At 48.0% G+C, this 21,860-nt stretch overlaps 1 protein-coding gene across 1 annotated transcript in view; it reads left to right on the top strand.

Moving 5' to 3' along the window:
* The first annotated feature begins 310 nt into the window (after positions 1-310).
* Positions 311-21,860, top strand: part of CYSTM1 (cysteine rich transmembrane module containing 1) — an 81,397-nt gene continuing 59,847 nt past the window's right edge. The window contains exon 1 of the mRNA XM_083181809.1: positions 311-390. Within this exon, the coding sequence (XP_083037935.1) occupies positions 326-390 (65 nt within the window). The 5' untranslated portion in view covers positions 311-325. The remainder of the gene's footprint in view (positions 391-21,860) is intronic.

Here is a 21,860-nt window from a genome sequence, read left to right as displayed (position 1 = left end):
TATTATAGTGAATCCAGTCCAAGAAAAATCACTGTGACAGAGCCAGGCAGTGTGGTTGAGAAAGTTCTGCATTGGGTAGACCGGTGATGCCAGCACCTGGTAACAGCAGTGAGGCAGACTCTTCTTCTCTGGCTGCTGCTGGGATAAAGCCAGGAGAGAAGGGGATGTGGTTGATTGGTCTGCACATGTCACGTAACTCGGTGCTGTTGTCTCTGTCTGCGGTTGGTTGGGTGCTTGGAAGTCGGCAGTAGTAGTCGAGACAGAGAGGATCCAGTGAGGAGAAGGGAAGTGAAGGAGCACAGCGCTAGGCGGAGTGGATGGGCTGATGGCGCAACTGTGTCAGCAGGAAGTGAGAGGCAGGAGAGTGACTCCCCTTCCCGGAAACCATTGGTGAAGTTTGGAGGGGGGTGGTGGCAGTTGAGGGGGAGGGTGCCTTATTCGTTCACTGATACCCTAGGAGGTCGGAATCCAATTTCCACTGTACTGTAACCTGTTACTGAGCTATTACTGTCACTTACATCATACCACTTATATACTGTACTAGCAGCCCTCTCCTGCTTTTCACGGGTTAAGTTTTTCTTAAAACTCTGATCTACCCATGCGAAGCAGGGGCAGGTTGCTAGTGTGTGTGTGTGTTTGTGTTTCACACACGGAATATACAGCATTCCAGCCATTTTGAAATCCCAATCTTATTTATTCCCACAAGCGTGTGGGAATAAATAATGATATAATTTCAAGAAGGTTGGAGTGCTCCAAATTCCGTTCTGTGTATCAATTGCTGCTGCAACATGCAGACACACGTCATATTAATATACACCCACATTTGGGCAACTGGGACAAACTTGCACCACTAGGTCCACAAATGCAAGACCGATAAATTGCAAATCAGAAGTGATCATAAAAAAACTTTGACTCATTTTTGTTGCCCTGTGTTTCCCCACATCATGTACTTTAATCATTAACCCTATCTTTTATTTTATAATCACTATTTGCTGAAGTAAAACATTGCTACACCCAGTACCTGGTAGGTGATTCATTAATCAGAGGCATGTGTACTGTGCATTATTTAGAAAATGTTATCACTAGCTTGTGACTGATTATGAAATATGCTATGACAGCTAAGGTGCTAAAATGTATTAAATTGCGCGGGGGGGGGGGGTGTACTGCGCTCACCTTGAGATAGTTTTGGAGCGCTGCTCAGCCACAGGGGTATCCCTACCCCCTGTGTGGTGAGTATATAGAGAAACAATGGGTGGGCTTAAGCGCTGCTCCTGTGTGTGTCTGTCTAATATAAATAAAGTGGATGTCCCGATCTATGTGTGAAATCTGTTTATTTAAAATACAAATAACAGTAAAAATGGGGTGACTTTGTGGGGGTGGTTTGGGCAAAGTCTTTGTGCACACTGAGACACGTGAGAGCTCCTCAGGGGATCGGGGGATTAACAGACCCCTTTCTACCATAAACCAACTGGCTTATGTCTCTCTGGGTCCTCTGTGTTCCTGAAGGTATAGTTCACACAGTTGTGTTGGTTGTTGTATTTAAGGGTCAATGTTAGGTGTGAGCAGTGTGCGGCGTCCCGCTGCACTGCTCCTTACCGTATTGGTGCTTGTGCCTCTTGCGACAGGTCCTGCTGGCCCCCGGTCAGTCCTGACCGAATGTGGGGGATGGTGTTCCTTGGACCCAGAGGCAGTGGTGGTATGGGGTGTCGTATTTTGGCGTCTCGCTGTTTGGACTGCTGCAGCCGCAGCGTCCTCTGGCTGTGCTGTGTGCGGCTTCACCGTCAGTCTGTGTGACGCGACTTCCGGGTTTCTGTTCTCGCGAGAACAGTGCTGTTACCCGTGGTCGCGTCTGCAGACTGTGAGCGCTCGACTCCTGCCGGAGGAGACTGGATGCTGGATACTTCTTAGGTGTTGTGATTGAGATGCTTAGATGGGTCTTTGTTGATGGCGTGTGCATGTACCAACGCGTTTCGGCATATTGCTAAAATGTATTAGAAATATGTTTGGTACTTGTGGATTATCACGGCTCCCATCGCATGCCATATATAGTGGCATGCGATGGCATGCGATTTTTGCAGTTTTTTACCATTTTTTTTTACAAAATCGCATGCGTTTTTTAACAGAAAAGCATCCAAATGCATTGAAATTAGTATCAAACATGTTCAATGGCCCCCAAATGTCATTTTTGAGGCTGTACCGCCCCCACTATCAACACGAACCGGAAGCGTGGCGAGCGGCGGCGGTACGCGTCCTACGACCTTTTCATACCCACACTATCCACGTCGGCGTGGAGTTGAGAATAGAAAGTGTGGCGAGCGCAGCGAGCGGACACCTGTGAAGCCCGCGAGGGGACGCGTATACCTGTGAAGGTATCCGTGTCCCCTCGCGGGGCTCGCCGCGCTTCGGGCTCGATTGCTCGCTGCACTCGCCACACTTTCTATTCTCAACTCCATGCCGACGTGGATAGTGGGGGTATGAAAAGGTCGTAGGACGCGTTCCGCCGCCCCTCGCGGGATCGCTTCGCTCGCCACGCTTCGGGTTCGCGTTGATAGTGGGGGTGGTACAGCCTCAAAAATGACATTTGGGGGCCATTGAACATGTTTGACACTAATTTCAATGCATTTGGATGCTTTTCTGTTAAAAAACGCATGCGATGCGATTTTTTGCTATGCGATGCACATCGTGGGAGCCGTGATTATCCACAAGTTCCATATGTTTTTATTATTTGAAGGCCACTCTAAATAGTAGATTTAACACCTGATGGATTTTGTAGCTGGCTGCATAATGAACGCATTTTGGCATTGTAATCCACTTGAGTAAAAACAGGCGCTCTAAAAGCCCTTTTCTTTTTTTTTTTTTGTGTGGTTAAAAACAGCACTGATTTTTGAGGTTGCAGACATGGGTATACCGATTCCCAGCTTGCCTGTGGCTGCTCATACACTTATGTTTGACCAGGTTTGCTGGGTCCAGTAATTTAGTATAGGACCTAGGATCTCAAACTGTCCTCTTGACCACACACATTGCATGTTTTACAGATCTTACGGAATCACAGGTGAAACAATTAGCCCCATCTTTGGGTCTTTTAGAATGTCCACTAGGTGACCTGGAAAACATATGTTTGAGAGCCTCTGCTATAGAACATTTAATTCTATTATTTTTATTACCCCACACCTTCTGCAATATGCTAGCAGTTTTAGTAATGCTTTTCAAGTTGGTTGCCTTTTTTTTTGGGTCCCTTGCTGAACAGGCTAGGATTATTGGATATTATAAAAGTGGTGCCCTGTCAGCATTATTGATAAGACCCCACTCGGTTTGTCTTACCCCAATATTGCCACCACCAGCCTATGGTGTTGGATATTAGCATCACACACATATTGTTCATTGCCTAAGTAAGAATATACTTTGCAATGTCTGTTTCAGCTCTTTGATTGTTAAGCTCCGTATTCATTCTAGCACCCGCCATATTTGAAAACCCATGCAGTTCCTCTTCCCTGCCTGGGGTGTCGCTGTCTGCTGTAGTGCTTGTAGCACAGTGTGATCTGTATATCAGCACTGATATGCAAACTAGACCTGTGCTAGAAACACCACAGCAGACAGCGACACCCCAGGCAGGGAAGAGGAACTGCATGGGCTTCAAATATGGCTGGTGCTAGAATGAACTCTAAAGCTGGCCATACATCAGAGCGATTTCAGGCTAGAACGCACAATTTCGATGAGTCGTGTTTTGAGTGTACATTGTTAGGCGTTTCAGTACAATAAACAGTACTGAGGTGGTTCCTGTTATCTTATGTGCTGATAAGTTGTGATTGCGAACAGATCATTTGTTAGGTCTTCCATGGACCTTCCTGTAGTCAGATACGGCAGTGTAGCCACCAATGTTTCCTCAGCCGTGATGGCGCTATGGAACTTGGTATACTGCCTCTGGATATATGGGGTCACCAGTAGGAGCAACTACTGGAAGGTGGCAGCATCCATGTTCAAGAAGTTGAGTTAGCCTTCTGGATTGTTCTCCCGAATCTCCCATCAGAAATTGCATTACTCATTGCACTTGTCACACCCAAATGCACCGAGGTCAGACATGTAAAATGGCTGAACTTTATTAAATTGCTGGGTAGTATGCCCAACAGCTGTCTTTTTTTATGTGGATTTCGGTACTTGTTTCCTAGCACGGCGCCCGTCTGGTCCCATTGCATACCATAACTTAAGGTATGCGATGAGACCCGACCGACCCGATTTTAAACCTTCAAAGACGTTTCCCGTACAATAAAAAAATCGGTCGCATCGCATGCCATTATAATGGCATGCGATGCAACGCGACCAACCCGATTTTGCAATTGGACCCAATGTTAAATTGTACCTCAGACCCGATTTCACATTGGATCCAATGTTAAATTCCCCCCAGACCCGATTTGTTTTAATTGTGTACCCACCCTGATGGTTAATTATGTCAAATGCTCCCCATTGTTAACACCACGATCAACGTCAACCCGAAGCGGGGCGAGCGCAGTGGTACGCGTCCTCTGACCTTTTCATACCCCCACTATCCACGTCTGCGTGGAGTTGATTCTCTATAGTGTGGCGAGCGCAGCGAGCCTCCGACCCCGAAGCGTGGTGAGCGGACGCGTAATACGTGTGAAGTAATGCGCGGGGCTCGCTGCGCTCACCACGCTTCGGGCTCGTTGGCTTGCTGCGCTCGCCGCACTATATAAAATCAACTCCACGCCGACGTGCATAGTGGGGGTATGAAAAGGTCAGAGGACGCGTACCGCCGCCCCTCTCGGGCTCGCTGCGCTCGCCTTGTTTCGGGTTGGTGTTGATCGTGGCATGGCGTTAACAATGGGGGGGCATTTGACCCATCAGGGTGGGTATACAATTAAAAAATGGGGTCTGGGGGGCATTTAACATTGGGTCCAATATAAAAATTGGTTCCGTCGCATGCGATGCGACCGATTTTTCAGACCCGATACAATTGAAATCGTGGGCGCCGTGCTAGGAAACAAGTTTCTCTTCACCAATTCTGGAGAGTGCAAGCAGAAATACTGTACTGTACTTGCACCAGATCTGCAAAACCATTGAATAGCTCTCAAAATATATTGCACAGACATCCTCAATTTTAGAACTGTGGCATGTTCAAGATGTACCCCATGTAAACTGTGAAATGTATATTTTCCTCTACCTCCCCCATGGCAGCCCTCACTCATGGGTTCCTCCCCTCTGGGTAGTGCTTTGGAAAGGAAAAGACACCAGCCCCTATAATAAGGCACCTCCTCCTGAGTCCAGTGTCTTTTTTTTTTCGGGTAGTGAAGAGAAGGCTTACCCTGTGAAGTACTGTTGTTCCCTGCTGGCTCTGAGCAGATGGAGGTGTAGCCGAACCCCAGGGGCAGTGAAAGTCCCGACGGCCGCATGCGGACCCCCATGGGGGCAGCTACAAGTGGTGGCATCCACAAGGGTGTCTGCTCATGGCGATGCGGTATAGCGTTCGGCCGCAGCACTTCCTGCTCCACGTTACTCTATGCAGAGAGCGGGCGGGTGTCACTGGCGGCGCCGGTTCTTCCACCTCCCCGGCCGGAAAACGTCATAGGGCGGCTCCAGATTCAGGACGCGGTCCAAACACACAGGAGCGGCGTAAGGACGTGCTACAAGCGCAGGAAGGTTGACGGCTTGGTTGCGGAGAATCTGAGGGTACAGGTAGCTAAGTCCCATTATGCCACCAACGTGATGGGCTTGTTTTTTTTGCCTTTTGCTTTATCCTGGGCTGATATGAGTTTGTTCTACTTTTGGGGAACAGTGCTTGGAGCCGGATCTATTAGTACCATGTTCAGTGGATTGGAACTGCTTTTTAAAAGCCAGTGTGCATCGGCAGACAGTTAGAAAGTCAGGGTAAGCCTTTTGTGCCAGGTGGTGGTGTCTTTTATTTTAATTTTTTTTGCCATCTGGCAAGTATGTTGGAAGTATTTTTGTTCTAAGTGTTATACCTTGCTGTATAGGTCTGAGACCAGCAAAGGTAAAGTGCTAAAAGTGAAGCACAAGAGACTACATGTGGCTAAATGTAATGCATGCGATAACAGTGTTCATTCTAGCACCCGCTATCTTTGAAAACTCATGCAGTGCCTCTTCCCTGCCTGGGGTGTCGCTGTCTGCTGTATTGCTTCTAGCACAGGTGTGGTTTGCATATCAGTGCTGATATACAGAACACACTGTGCTAGAAGCACTACAGCAGACAGTGACACCCCAGGCAGGGAAGAGGAACTGCATGAGTTTTCAAAGATAGCGGGTGCTAGAATGAACACTAGATAAGGTGTTACCGGATAAGCATGTGGGCAACCTCTGTGAGGCTTGTAGGCCCCTCAGCAGATACCAGTGGCTCAGATGACCAGCCTTGGGGAAATGTTGAAAACAGCATTAGCCGTTACTTTTGTCACTAAAGAGGACTTAAGTAAAATGACAACCAAGAGGAAGCATGTAGTACTTAGTGAAGATTCTGATGATTCGGTAAAAGAATCTAGCAGTGCTAAATTACCAGGACTAGACCTGGATGATGATGATGACCAGTTTCAGGATAAATCGGATGCAGATTTCAATCCTGATATGATTGACAACCTATTAGTTCTCATTCATAAATCCCTCAATATTGAGGATCCATAAGAGGATCTGAATTTGCAGGAACTGTTGTTCAAGGACAAGAAAAGAAAATGCAAAACTTTTCCGCTGTCCCAGACTCTGAAAGAAGTGATTTCAGAGGAGTGGAAGGATCCTGACAAGAGTGGCGATACCAGTAAAGATTAATAAAATGTATCCCTTTTCAAAGGAGCAGGTGTCCTCATGGGAGGTGGCGCCAAGAGTGGACACTGCCATAGCAAGACTGTCTAAAAAGACAACTTTGCCACTAGAGGATGCCAATATATTTAAAGATTCTATGGAGAGAAGGATTAAATTAGGCTTAAAAAAGCAGCATGTGATCGCAGGGGCATCTCTAAAGCCGGCATCTGCAATGGCAGTAACCTCTCGGGTTTTGAGGGGTTGGTGCCAACAGCTGGAAAGATATGTCTTGGACGGTATCAAAAGATCTGAGTTGCTGAAACTCATTCAGGACATACAATTAGCAGTAGAGTTTGTGTGAAGCGTCGATGGATACTGTGCGTCTGGCCGTAAGGGCAGGGGCAACTACGGCAGTAGTGCATAGGGCCATGTGGCTAAAACCTTGGACGGCAGATGTGCAGTCCAAAAATAAATTATTGTCACTGCCGTTTCAAGGTGACTATCTTTTTTGAAAGCAGTTGGATGACTTGATCACGAAAATTTCCGGAGGCAAGTCAGTGTGGCTTCCGCAAGATAAAGCCGTGGAAGACTACTCCGGGGAAATTTAATAGATATTAACCTCAGGAGTACAGAGAAGCGAGAGTGTACAGGCCTGGAAGAGCGTATAGGAGAGGATCTTGGACATCCAGAGCAAATTTTCAAGGCCAAAGAAGCAAGGAGGGCAGGTTCCCCTTTAGAAATGACCTACAATGACGCCAGCTTACAAAGAGTAGGAGCCAGGTTGCTTCAGTTTCATCGCGCCTGGCAGGAATCCACCTCAGACAGGTGGGTCCTAGAAGTAATCCAAACAGGTAACAAAATAGCCTTCAAAAGGCATCCGGGAAATCTTATTGAGGAGTCTTCAGTTCCCAAAGACAGGGACAAGAGACATGCTCTAATGTCAAGTTTGAAAGAAATGTTGGATCAGGATGTGGTCAGGATAGTACCAAGATCTGAAGAAGGACACGGATGGTATTCCTTTGTAGTAAAGAAAGCATCTGGAGGTTTCCGTACCATTCTGGATCTCAGACGCCTAAACAAACTAATACAAATCAAACCATTCAAGATGGAGTCGGTCAGATCTATTATCCCAGATATAGGACAAGGGGACTTTATGACGTCCATAGATTTGAAGGACGCATATGTTTTATGTCCCAATATTCGGAGGACATCGAAAATCCCTGCAGTTTCGCAATCAGGGTGTCAGTTATCAGTTCACGGCACTTCCCTTCGGCCTAGCAACATCACCACGCACCTTCTCCAAGGTGTTAGTGGTTATAGCAAGATTAAGGCAAGAAGGAATAAAGTTATGGCCCTATTTAGAGGACATTTTGATAGTGGCAAGGTCAGAAGAGCAGGTAAGACTGCACGCAGAGAGTGGCGCAGTGTCTGGAGCATCACGGATGGCTAATAAACCAAAAGAAAATCCATTTAGTTCCCACCCAGAAAACACAATATCTGGGGGTGGTAATCAATTCTCAGCAAATTAGTGTGGCATTGACCACAATCAGGAGGTCAAAACTGATTCAACAAACAAGAAAAAAGTTAAGAAAACCAGTTGTGACGTCGCAAGATTGCATGAAAGCATCGGGGCTTATGGCAGCTCCCCTAGAAACAGTTCTGTGGTCCAGATTCCACACAAGGAAGCTTCAAGGCTGTTTTCTGGCCCAGTGGGAAAAAAACAGCGAAGATCTTACACAGAGAATCGTTCTGACAAAGTCAGCGAAGTTAGATTTGGCCTGGTGGTCAGACAAACAGCGACTGGCAGCAGGAAAGTCATTTGCAACAATGGAACAAGTTGTTGTCACAACAGACACAAGCCAGACAGGCTGGTGAGCAACCTGCGGTCAGCAAATCGCACAAGGGCAATGGCCAGTAAGGTGGCAAGAGGCTCACTCCAACTTAAGGGAGATGGAAGCGGTAGTCAGAGCCTGTCATCATTTTCAGGACCAGTTACAAGGCAAGGAACTGATTGTAAGGTCGGACAATTAGGCTGTGGTGTCCTACATAAATCGCCAGGGCGGAACAAGGATCCACAGTCTTATGGAAGGCACAACCAGGTTGTTCATATGGGATGAATGTTACGTAGGCAGCATGTCGGCAGTATTCCTTGCAGGAAAGGAGAATCGTATGGCAGACAAACTAAGCATGAGAAAATGTCTTCCGCGCGAATGGTTGCTCAATGACACAGTTTTCAGTATGTTGGTAAAAAGATGGGGGTAACCCGAAGTCCATCTAATGGCCACAGCTGAGAACAGGAAAGTCCCAGTATTTTTATCCCAGTTGGAGGATCCGCAAGTGGAACAGGTGGATGCGCTGACAGCGGTATGGGGGATGTCGAGGGCATACGCGTTTCCCCCAGTTAAAGTAATTCCAAAATTACTAAGGAAAAGACAAAGAGAGCGGGCAGAAGTAATAATAGTACTTGCGTTCTTTTGTATAAAAGGCTATTTACATAATGGGCTGGATTTGAATCTTAAGGGTGGAAGCATGGACCCTTTTTTTTTTTCAGTGCATTTCTGGGTAATTATGTATTAGCAGGGCGCCCATTACGTAGTTTGCGTAGTGGTGTATTGAGAATACCAATACACCACTATGCTGGCTACGTAACTTACGTAAACTACGTAATTTACGTAACTGGAGCTGTGCTACTACACAATGGTTCATATCCCCACTATCCATGTCATACCTCCATGATCCACGTGGGCATGGAGTTAATTTTATAAAGAGTGGCGAGCGCAACGAGGCCTGATGGGGCCTGATTCGGAACTGCGTATTTTCTGAGCCCAACGATCAGGTAAACACCGCCCCACCCATGTGCATGGCTATGATATCAATTTCAGCTGGGCACATAGGGAGAAATCCATTCACATGTGTCAGCACATTATGCTTTCATATTCGGTCTTTGTGGCTCAGTATGAGTGGTAGGGGAAAAAAAAAATCTTATATAGATTTTGTCTTGAGCACTTTTGTTGGCTGTATTAGTAACACACAAAGTTTTGGCTCCTATAATTTTAATTGCATTAAATTAGATGACTCTGCCAAATACTGTAGTAATGGTAAGGTGCCCATACATGGTACAATTATTGTATGCAATTTATACTAGATCGTCTCTTATATGTTTTGCAATGAGATGCAAACTAGTACAAAAAGTAATATAGCACAAAAACCAAAGTATATAACTTTAGACGGCGCCTGGGTTAGGGAAGTGATTGCAATAATAATTGTGATGCAGAGGTGATTAGAAATGCAATATTATACTTCCTTTATAAGAAACGGAGCTCTATTATGTCCTCTTTTCAAATCAGTGAAGATTCCCTGCAGGGTGGAATGCATTGAATACAATACATTAAATACACAATATCCAAATCTTAAAAATCCAATGATAAAATCCAATATAAAAAAACCCCTCCAGAACACAGGATGCAAAGGTACTAATTACCAGGTAGTGTATCAGAACTGGTTGTTCATGCGCACAATAATGTCAATAGTCACCAGTCCGGTGCCCGGGTAACAGGTCTGGGAACAGTTGAAACCATGTAAGGTCCTTATGTCCTCCTGGTCTGGATACCAAATACCACTGGACTGTATTTGTGTATGTATTAAAACTGGCTTCACTATTATAAGCCTTTTTTCTTTCCACATACATTGGAGCATTCCACCCTGCAGGGAATCTTGATTGATTTGAAATGAGGACATAATGGAGCTCTGTTTCTTATAAAGGAAGTATAATATTGCATTTCTTATCACCTCTGCATCTCAATTATTATTGCAATCCCTTCCCTAACCAGGCGCCATTTTTTAAAGTTATATACTTTGGTTTTTGTGCTATATTATTTTCTAAAGGAGTCATGAATTTCCTTTTTATTTATAACTTTTTTGTGGCAGCCATAGGAAGCTCAGAACCGGAGATACCCTTCACCTTTTCTCCACGTTAATAGTACAAAAAGTATGTAGAGCACATACTTTCTCTACCGTCCAATGGGATACTGGGTTATACTATGGGGATAGATAGTGTTCCCCCAAGGAATTTTTGGGGGCAGGGCGCCGCTGTATGGGATGGGGGCGGACCGGGCCTGCCGACGTCATCGTTGTAGGCGTGCCCGGGCCGCCACGTCATCAAAAGAGGCGTGCCCGGGCTGCCGCGTCATCAAAAGAGGCGTGCCCGGGCTGCCGCGTCATCAAAAGAGGCGTGCCCGGGCCGCGCGTCATCAAAGGAGGCGTGCCCGGGCCGCCGCGTCACCAAAGCGGGCATGCCCGGGCTTCCTCCGTCGTACAAGGGGGCGGACCTGGCCCCGCCGAAGTCCGTGAACTGCCGGGGAAGCCTAGCGCCGCCGAGATTGCGGTGCCTGGAGCTTCCCCGGGCACAACATTAGTCAGGCAGCAGGCTCTTTTAGCGGGGCGCTGCTGGAGGGGCAGGGCGCATTTTGCCCTTTAGAAATCGGGCAGGGCGCAGCGCCCCGCTAAAACAGCCTCCGCAGGAGAGACAGGCACATTAAAGCTTTCAGTGTGGGTGCACTGGCTCCTCCCCTCTATCTCCCTCCACTAGTCAGTTTAGAAAAATGTGCCTCAGGAGAGGCAGTGCTTTCTGGATGCTCCAGATTTTTTTCTTCAAATTTTATTTAGTTTATTATTTTGGGGCGCTGCTTTGACCAGGCAGCTGTCCTACTTCGAGGGTGTCGGGTAGGGTCAGTCCCCGACCTCTTAAGGTGCAGAGCTGACCCTGCTGCAGGATAATCTGTCCTGAGTGGGGACTGTCACCGCATAGCATTGCGCTGTAGCGAGCAGGCCCCCCAGCTGCCGCACACCCCCTGACTGGTCCGAAGACGTCTGTGGTGAGTACAGGTTGGGGGTCCCATAAGGGGACACCCCAAACCGTTCCGTGCGGCGGCACCGCGCGACCCCCCCTCATCACACTGGCATAGGGTGATGCCGCTGGACCACCAGGGATGCCCAGGGCGTTTTTTAAGCAATTTTATGTGAAAAGCGCTTCTTATGCCAGTTTAAATATACTGGAAGCGCCAGCTCCTTGTAAAGGGGGCGGGGCTTCACTCAGAGCGGGACCAGGCTCTGCTGGGCGCGCCCTGTCTCTGCTTCCTGCTTCTTCACGCATCCAGAGGTCACCATTACAGCTCCTCAGCGGCGTGGTGGATTTGATCCTTTGCAGCAGCGGCAGAGACAGCAAGTTATAACAGCGCAGCAGCGTTGCTTAGCTGTGTTATTTACACTGTGTATGACATATCACTGTGTGTTTTGTGCGTTACCAGCTCACTCAAATCCGTGAGTTATGGTTTAGGGTGTACTGTTCTCATATTGCTCTACCCCACTGGCTAGTTAACCACTTGTACACACACCATAGTCTCTAATACAGAGGTGTATTACACTTATACTGTGTAGAGTTACAGTACATCAGGTGTGGGTGTTGTGTGTGTGTGCGCAGCTGGGGGTGTCCTGTTGCTTCATCATGGTGAAAAAGTTAACATGCATGGTGTGCAGCACAAAGTTTATTCCAGCTTCACAGTCATAGGTTACCTGTGAGCCGTGCATGCTGCCACAGCCCAGTGGTGGAACCACTCAGGTCAGTGGGGTGCCCCCACAACTTGTGGATGGGTCACAGGCTGATAGTCAAGAGCCTGCCTGGGCCAGCAGCATAAAAACGCTGATGGACTCTGTTGCTTCCCAGCTCTCTGCAAATACACAGCAGACGCAGAGGGTGCAAAGGGAATTAGCCATGTTGTCTGCCAGGGTTGATATTCTCACCCCTCCCCCTGTTCAGCCTCCAAAGCGGCCTGCTACTGCAATGGCCCCTGACTTATGATGATGATGACATCCTTGAAGTAGGAGATGGGGCAAATGAACAAGATACTTTTCAGGAGCAGTCTTTAGTTCATGGTTCTGAGGCTTTAATTAAGGCCATTAGGGAAGTGTTAGCGCTTCCTATGGAGGAACCCTCTGAGGGAGATTCCTTTTTCATGACCCAGAGAAAACAGCCGGTGTATTTCCCAGAACAGGCTGAATTAGAAAGTGCTTTTAAAGGTGCTTGGCAGAACCCTGAAAAGAGGTTCCAGCTTTCAAAAAGGTTCACAAATGCGTATCCCTTTGATCCTGTTGGTAGGAAGAAGTGGGAGGAACCGCCAGCGGTGGATTCCTCTGTTTCCCGCCTTTCAAAGAAGGTGCTGTTACCAGTTCCTGGGGTGTCTACCCTCAAGGATGGTGCAGATAGGAGACTTGAAGCAAAACTTAAGTCTATGTTCACGGCCAGTGGGGCTTCACAACGCCCGGTATTGGCCAGTTGCTGGATGGCTAAGGCCATTTATACTTGGTCCACACAGATCCAAGAGGGTTTGTTGGGGGACATGTTCGTGGCTCAGATAGGTGAAAACCTGCACCACATTCAGGACACGACACGGGTGCTTTGTGAGGCACAGAAGGAATTGGGCGCTATAAACGTGCAGAATTCTGCAATGGCTGTGTCGGCTAGGCGGGCTCTGTGGTTGCGCCAGTGGGTGGCTGATGTGGATTCCAAGAAGAGCGTGGAAAGCATACCTTTCACAGGGGAGAGGCTCTTTGGTAGTGAGCTGGATGACTGGATTTCTAAGGCTACTGCAGGGAAATCCACATTCCTCCCATCAGCACCCACTCCGGCTAAACACCTTTCACTGGTCCCTCCCAGCAGTCCTTTCGTGGGTCAAAGTTCCGCCCTAAGGCCAGAGGCGCCTCTAATGCTAGCAGAGGCACTAGAGGGAAATTCAGGAAGCCAAACCCCTCAGGTCATCAGGACCGTTCCACCGCCCCTGCCACTTCCAAGTCGGCAGCATGACGGGGTGCACCCAGCACGAGACTGTCTCGAGGTGGGGGCCCGGCTTTTACACTTCAGCAAGGTGTGGGACGCCTGGTGCCTAGATTCCTGGGCCAGGAGTCTTATTTCGCTAGGTTACTGGCTGGAGTTTGCCAGGCGACCTCCTCGACGCTACTTCAAGTCGGCCCTCCCAGCCTTAGTGGAGGATCAGTTGCTCCTTCAGGGAGCAATTCACAAGCTCCTCCTGTCCAAAGTAATCCTACCTGTACCAAGACAGGAGCAAGGCCAGGGTTACTATTCAAACCTGTTCCTTGTCCCCAAACCGGACAGTTCAGTAAGGCGCATTTCGAATCTGAAGTCGCTGAACCCCTTTCTGCAGGTGTTCAAATTCAAAATGGAGTCTCTCAGGTCGGTGATTGCCTCCCTGGAAAAAGGGGAATTTCTGGCCTCTGTAGACGTCAAGGACGCCTATTTACACGTCCCAATTTGGCCTCCCCATCAAGTCTTTCTAAGATTTGCGGTGGGAAACAGCCATTACCAGTTTCAGGCGCTACCCTTCGGCTGTCAACTGCCCCGCGCATCTTTACCAAGTTCATGGCAGAAATGATGGTCCTTCTCAGGCTCCAGCGGGTGAATGTCATACCCTACCTGGACGATCTGCTGATCAAGGCAGGATCGGAGGAGGCCCTGAGAAGTGCGTTAAATCTGACTATGCAGGTGTTGAGAGACCACGGGTGGATTTTAAACATACCACAATCCTCGTTGCTCCCGAGCGGGAGATTGGTGTTCTTTTGTATGACTCTGGACACGATGGAGCAGAAGGTGTTCCTGCCGGCCGAAAAGGCGTCAGCTTTACAGGAATTTGGTAAGAGAGGTCCTATCAAACCCTTGGGTCTCAGTGCACCTCTGCCTGAGGCTCTTGGGCAAGATGGTTGCTTCATTCGAAGCCATACAGTATGCCAGGTTCCACTCCAGGACTTTTCAGCTGGATATCCTCACAAAATGGTCCGGATCCCCCCGGCAAATGCACAGGAGGATTTGCCTGTCTGCGCAGACCAAACTCTCCCTGCAGTGGTGGCTAGGTTCGCCAAATCTATTGGCGGGTCGCTGCTTCCAGATAAAGGACTGGCTTCTGATTACCACAGATGCCAGTCTCAGAGGCTGGGGAGCCGTGATACAGGGAGTCCGCCTGCAAGGCCGTTGGTCTCCGATGGAATCCATGCTGCATATAAACAACCTCGAACTGAGGGCTGTTCACTATGCCCTATTACAGGCGGAGCCTATGCTGCAGGGCAGGGCGGTACAAGTCCAGTCGGACAATGCAACTACGGTTGCCTACATCAACCGCCAAGGAGGGACAAGGAGCATGCCCTGTATGAGGGAAACCACCAGGATATTCTCCTGGGCGGTACGCCATGTAAAAGCCCTGTCGGCCATCTTTATACCAGGAGTCGACAACTGGGAGCCGGATTTCCTCAGTCGTCACGATCTCCACCCCGGGGAGTGGGGACTTCACCCTCAGGTGTTCCAGGACCTGGTAGATCTTTGGGGTCTCCCTCAGATCGACCTTATGGCCTCACGGTTGAACCACAAGCTGGACAGGTACTATGCCCGGACCAGGGATCCAGGGGCAACAGCAGTAGATAGTAGATGCCCTGACTTGGACGTGGGATTTTCAGCTGGTGTACCTGTTCCCACCGCTCCCGTTGCTGGCACGGGTGCTAAAGAGGATTAGACACCAGAGAGTAGAAGCCATTCTAGTGGCTCCAGACTGGCCTCGAAGGACCTGGTACGGGGATATTCAGGCCATGCAGGTAGAAGACCCGTGGCGTCTTCCTCTAAGAAAAGATCTTCTCCTCCAGGGACCGTTTGTCTTTCAGGACTTACCGTGGCTGCGTTTAACGGCCTGGAGGTTGAGCGGCAGATATTAGGCCTCAAGGGACTACATCCCTCTGTAATTACAACCATGACGCGTGCCAGGAAACCAGTCACGGCTTCTCACTACCATGTGATATGGAAGAAGTACATAGCCTGGTGTGAGAAAAATGCTTTGCCACCAGCTGCATTTCGTCTTAACATAGTCTGCACCACCAGGTGTTAAATGCTCTGGTGGCTCGGTGAGGGACCCCCCAGGTAGACCTGATGGCATCCAGGCACAACTGGAAGGTGTCCAGGTACTTCTCGAGGGTGAGATACCCCTCAAGCCCCCCCCCCCCCAGGGGACGCCCTATCAGTACCATGGTTGTTCAACCTTGTGTACATCTTCCCACCGATCATGTTGGTGGGTCGGGTTCTAAGCAAGATCAAAAGAGACTTAGTCGAGGCCATTCTAGTGGCTCCGGTCTGGCCAAGTAGAACTTGGTATCCAGATCTTCTAAGCATGCATGTGGCGTCTCCCTTTGCAAAGAGACCTGCTCATGCAAGGTCTGTGCAACCTCCAGGCCTTAGAACAGCTTCGTTTGACTGCCTGGTGGTTGAGCGGCAAATCTCTATGGAATTTCACATTGGTTATTGCCACTATGACAAAAGCCAGGAAGCCGGTTACAGCATCAAGTTACCATCCCATTTGGAGGAAATATGTGGGATGGTGTGAGCAATGGAAACTTGCTCTGGTTGAATTTTTAGACTGGAACGATTCCTCAGATTCTTACAGTCTGGATTGGATTTGGGCCTACGTTTAGGCTCATTACAGGTACTTGTATCAGCTTTGTCCATACTTTTCCAGAAAAAGCTGGCAAATATCCCTGAAATACAGGCGTTCCTTCAAGGCATTTTACATATACAACCTCCATTTGAGGCCCCTACTCACCGTGGGACTTAGACGTCGTCCTGGCAATTTTGCAGACCTCCTGGTTTAAACCTTTGGTCTTGCTAGCCCTAGTATCGGCTAATCGGGTCTCTGAATTGGGGGCGTTAGCCTGTAAGAGCCCATATTGGACCTTTCATGAGGACAGGGTGGAATTGCGTAATAACCCATGTTTCCTTCCTAAAGTGGTGTCTGCATTCCACTGGAACCAGCCTATCGTGGTTCCAGCTAGTGGCCCTCAGTCTGAGGTCCCAGCGTTTTAGATGTGGTTAGAGTTCTCTGGGTGTATTCCGGAGGACAGCAAAGATCCATAAAACAATGTTGTTGTTTTTTTAACCTATACGATGCTCAGAAGATTGGGCAGGACGCAGTCTATTGCACGCTGGATCTGTGCAACTATCAAACAGGCTTATGTGGCGGCGAAGCTTCCAACGCCTGCTGGGGCGAAAGCTTATTCCAGCCGTTCGGTGGGGACCTCCTGGGCGGCTGCTCGAGGAGTCTCAGCCTTGCAATTATGTATGGTCAGGTCAACTTACATTGTCAAATTTTTACAAGTTTGACTCCTTGACTAATGATGATACTTAGTTTAGGCAGGCGGTGCTGAGGCAATCTCCGCACATTCCCACCCATTCTGGTGTCTTTGGTATGTCCCCATAGTCTTAAACGATTCCCTGTATCCCATATGAATGAAAGAGAAAATAGGACTTTTCTCTGAGTTCATATGGGATACAGGGCGCCCGCCTCTGTGCGGAGTTCTGCAGTTGTCTCACTAAGGTGAGTTGTTGGTCACTTAGGTGCCTTCTTGTTACCTTGTGTCACTCGGGTGCTCACAAGTGTTGTCATCACTTCACGTGATCTTTTCTTATTACCTCGTGTCACTCAGGTGCTCACAGGTGTTGGTTGTCACTTCAGGTGACACTTCATTATTAATTGTGTCACTCAGTTGCTCACAAGGGTTTGTTGTCACTTTGGTGACCTTCGTTATTTCGTTATCATTAGAGGACCATTTATTGTTATGGCACTGAGGCCTCCACTTGTTGTGGTAGCTGAACTTGTTCTCTCAATTGATAAGTTATAATGTTGGGTGTGCTGGATGAATCTTACCACATTATCTATTTACACATATTCCTCTCATATTTGTTTCTTCTCCTTCGGCAGAGTTTTCTATTAACTGGCTGGATGGGAGGGGAGTCAAAGGGGAGGAGCCAGTACACCCAGTGTAAAGTTTTATATGTGCCTGTCTCCTACGGATATCCTCTTTCCCCCATAGTCTTGAACGTTTCCCTGTATCCCATATGAACTCAGAGAAAAGGATTTACCGGTAGGTACTAAAATCCTATTTTTAGTGAATATTATAGATAATGAATGATGAAAAAATGATTAAATGACAATACAGATAATTTGAAGACCAAAGAAATTAGGGGAGGTCAGGTCAGTCGCACAGAGGTTAAATTGATTTAAATGCAAGGGTGGACCCTCCTTGTATGTATTTAACACTTTATTAATACTGGATATGAGGGTGTGCTACCATAGACACAAAAAGGACATGCTTAGAGGAAAGAAAAGAGTGTCTTTTGTTGGTGCACCTGGAGAAAAAGTTCATATAATAAAACGTCACTTTTATTTAATTCATTAAAATAGTTTGCGAAGATAAAAGGAATTGACAAGACATGAGACAACAAATAGTGAGAATAAAAAAGGATAAAAATCCTTACACCTAGTGGAAACCCCACTGTCTATTATCCCAATGAGTTTTAATAGCCTGTGTGGCTCGAATTCCCGTTTAAGTGTAGCTAAGATCAGGGATGTTACTAATATGTATCAAATGTAACAATAAACCCTGGGCTCTCTCTAGCAGCCGCTGGGAAGCACCTGAGTACGGGTAAAATTCCGTCTCAGTGCTCCTGCAGGCTTGCTGGAGCCAGGAATATCACGTCCTGTAGTTCTCCTACTGAGCAATGTAAGAGGAGTGCCTGTGTGCACTTCCTCGCTCAGGTAGTTTGAGAGCAGACAGTCCTGTAGTTCTCCTACTGAGCAGTGTGAGAGGAGTGCCTGTGTGCACTTCCTCGCTCCAGTAGTATGAGAGCAGACAGTGACACTGACGGTTCTGGCGCCAGATACCGTCTCTTTGTCTATTTTCTAGGCTCCGTGTCCAACGGTAAGCCTAGCGCAGCCAACAGGTTAAATACAATTTATAAATGGGGAAGGGAGAGTGGGGTATTAGACACACTAGGTGTGTAGTACAGTCAAGCGTACGCTTTCGCAACAAAGCTTCTTCAGGACCACCGGGCAAGCCGCCGGAAGCTCCTTAAGTACCGGTTCCTCCATGAATATTCATCATATGCAGATTCAAGTGAATCGCTCATTGGTCAATTGATGTGGGTGTCATGTATTGTGCGTTTATCTACACCCACTTTTAGTATTGTGAAAACACTTATACTTCAATTTGTTTATGGGGGTTGCCTTGGCAATCCCTATTTCCCTGGTCGTACTGTCCCTAAGGATCACAAAGTGATGTGCCCGAATGGGTCTCTGTCTAGCTGCCAGTACATCTTATGTTCGCAGCGGGAGGGAGAGCCGCGAGTCACCGCCGTGTGTCCCCATGAGATCGGGAAGGTTAAGTCACCGTTCAGAAATGAAATATGTAAATTGATGTTGCTGGTAAAAGGATAATAGTCCATAATATAGAAAGAGACATGGCTCCCGCCGAGCGAGACATCAGCGTACAGCAGAGCCATGGGACTCGGCTACTGCCTGGACGCGCCGTCAGTCCACTTTTGTAGGGGCAGATCGTCCCGTGTGTATGCCATCTACCGTGTCATAATGGCGCTTATTGTACCGAAGGCAAATGTATCAGAGGTGGTCATCCTCCCTGGTCGTACTGTCCCTTAGGATCACAAAGTGATGTGCCCGTATGGGTCTCTGTCTGGCTGCCAGTACATCTTATGTTCGCAGCGGGAGGGAGAGCCGCGAGTCACCGCCGTGCGTCCCCGTGAGATCGGGAAGGCTAAGTCCCCGTTCAAAAATGAAATAAGTAAATTAATGTCGCTGGTAAAAGGATAATAGTCCATAATGTAAAGAGAGACATGGCTCCCGCCGCACGAGACATCAGCGTACAGCAGAGCCATGGGACTCGGCTACTGCCTGGACGCGCCGTCAGTCCACTTTAGTGGGGGCAGATCGTCCCGTGTGTAGCCATCTACCGTGTCATAATGGCGCTTATTGTACCGAAGGCAAATGTATCAGAGGTGGTCATCCTGCTTGTTCTGTATAGTATGGACAATGTTACTTGCTAGGGGGGAGATGGAATCTAATCATGCTGCGTGTCTTTCTTGTGGTATTAGGGTTTATTCTGTCACAAACAATTGTAATGGATAGAGATTGTCTTGGTGTACGTATTGTTTCACTTTATAGCGTCGACATGGATACTGCGGCAAGCTGGACACACAACGCGGGCCGTCCGACCTGGTGAGTATGTTGGTGGGCATGGGTAGGTGACTAGAGTATTACTAACGCATGTAAAGATTAAACTGGTGGAGGAGATTTGGAAGTGTACCAGTCCTCAGCCTTTCACGCTATCCTGTGTCACTTGTCCAAAACTACAGCAGTGTATAGTTAGAGAAGCGGCTGGATCCGCCAAATAGTTATTCCCGTGGCATAGTGTACATTAAAGGTAAATGTGTCAGTGGTGTTCATCCTGCATACCCTGTACATGGTGAACAATGTTACTTATTATGGGGACAGTGCGATCCCATCAAACGCATGTATAGTTCAAACGGGATCACCACGCTGCACATCACCATGTTGTGTCGCGACCGCAGCGCTATGGTTTTTGCTGGCGCAATCACTGTTAGGGACAAAGGTGACGTATATGTCGGTGTACGTCAATTCTTTTAACGATTGGGACACCGCGGCAGCTCCGGACACGCAACACAGGCCGGCCGGCCTGGTAAGTGTGCTGGTATTCATTGTATGCGCACTTTAGTATTGCTACGCATATATGTGGAAAAGTATGTGAGAGAGAGCAGAAGGTGTACATCAATCCTCTGATGTGTCGGCGGTATCCGACATGTAATAAGGTCAGTCAGCTTGATGGATGTTTCTTATGGTGAATTAACTGCAGAACATTGTGTGTTCAGAGCACGCAAAGGAAAGGTGTATAGGTTGGTGGTATTGTGGACATGAATATCCCAGTTCTGTCACTCTTGATGAGAGGGACGTATATATTCCCAAATGCCCCATCTCTTCGAATTGTACTTTTGGTAACACGCTGGTGACAATGAACACGGCGCATATACCTGATAAATATACATGTGGGTGGATACTGGCTGGTCCATGGACTCTTGGTTGTATCATTTGCACATGCATGTATGTGAATTTGTTGTGAGGCATGTTGTAAACGGTATTGTTAGTACTTTAAACTCAGTATCCCTGGTTGACACATAGTAGAGATGCGTCAACCTTAATGCGTGATACTGTTCTTGTGCCGATATCCGGTATCGCTAGTGCAAGCCAGGTGTTTTAGGTATGGAAATGTATATATTCATCATGAATATCTTGTCATAGTTACGTTGAAGACCAATAAAAGACACAAAAAACAAGAAAAGCTAGAAAAAGTAATAATTCATGAACTGCATGTGCCATCATCAGCACTCGAAGATGAAGCAGCTGCTGATGTCGACGCTTTCGACTGTGGCTCTGCAGCGTCGTCTTTGTCATCCTGGGGGAGCAGGGTCAGCGCGTGCATGATGCGCTTAAAGGGGTCCTCCGTGCCAAGTGTCTTCCTCCAGATGAACTCCAGGAGATAGGAGTCCAGGTGATGACGCATGGTCCCCCTTTGGCGCTTATTCCGCCACTTACAGGATCTCCACAGCCTCTCAATGTTTTGCGTATGCACGCCACTATCGGGATCCACCTCAGCCTACTCCCCTGGGGAAAACAGCACTCACCAGACTTGTATTAAATGATGTCATCCAGATAAATGTCCAAGTTTAATGGTACACAGTAAGGCCTGCCGGCGTTTCGGTACCTTAGGACCTTTCTCAAGGCAGCAAGTCTGGTGAGTGCTGTTTTCCCCCAGGGGAGTAGTCTGTATCTACAGTATATACTGTAGTACTGTCTTTGCACTACTATCTATACGGCACCGCAGCGGCTATCTAATGTGAGGGTGAAAGTGCGTGTATGTATGTATGTATGTATGTATGTATAGGCTGGGCTGAGGTGGATCCTGATAGTGGCGTGCATACACAAAATATTGAGAGGCTATGGGAATCCTGTAAGTGGTGGAATAACGCCAAAGAGGGACCGGGCGTCATCACCTGGACTCCTATCTCCAGGAGTTCATCTGGAGGAAGACGCTTGGCACGGAGGACCCCTTTAAGCGCGTCCTACACGCGCTGACGCTGCTCCCCCAGGATGACAGTCGACGCTGCAGAGCCACAGTCGACAGCGTCGACG

Source organism: Crinia signifera, chromosome 4 (genome assembly GCF_055691185.1).
Source record: "Crinia signifera chromosome 4, ASM5569118v1, whole genome shotgun sequence".
Lineage (NCBI taxonomy): Eukaryota > Metazoa > Chordata > Amphibia > Anura > Myobatrachidae > Crinia > Crinia signifera.
This window is presented reverse-complemented; position numbering and strand designations above follow the sequence as displayed.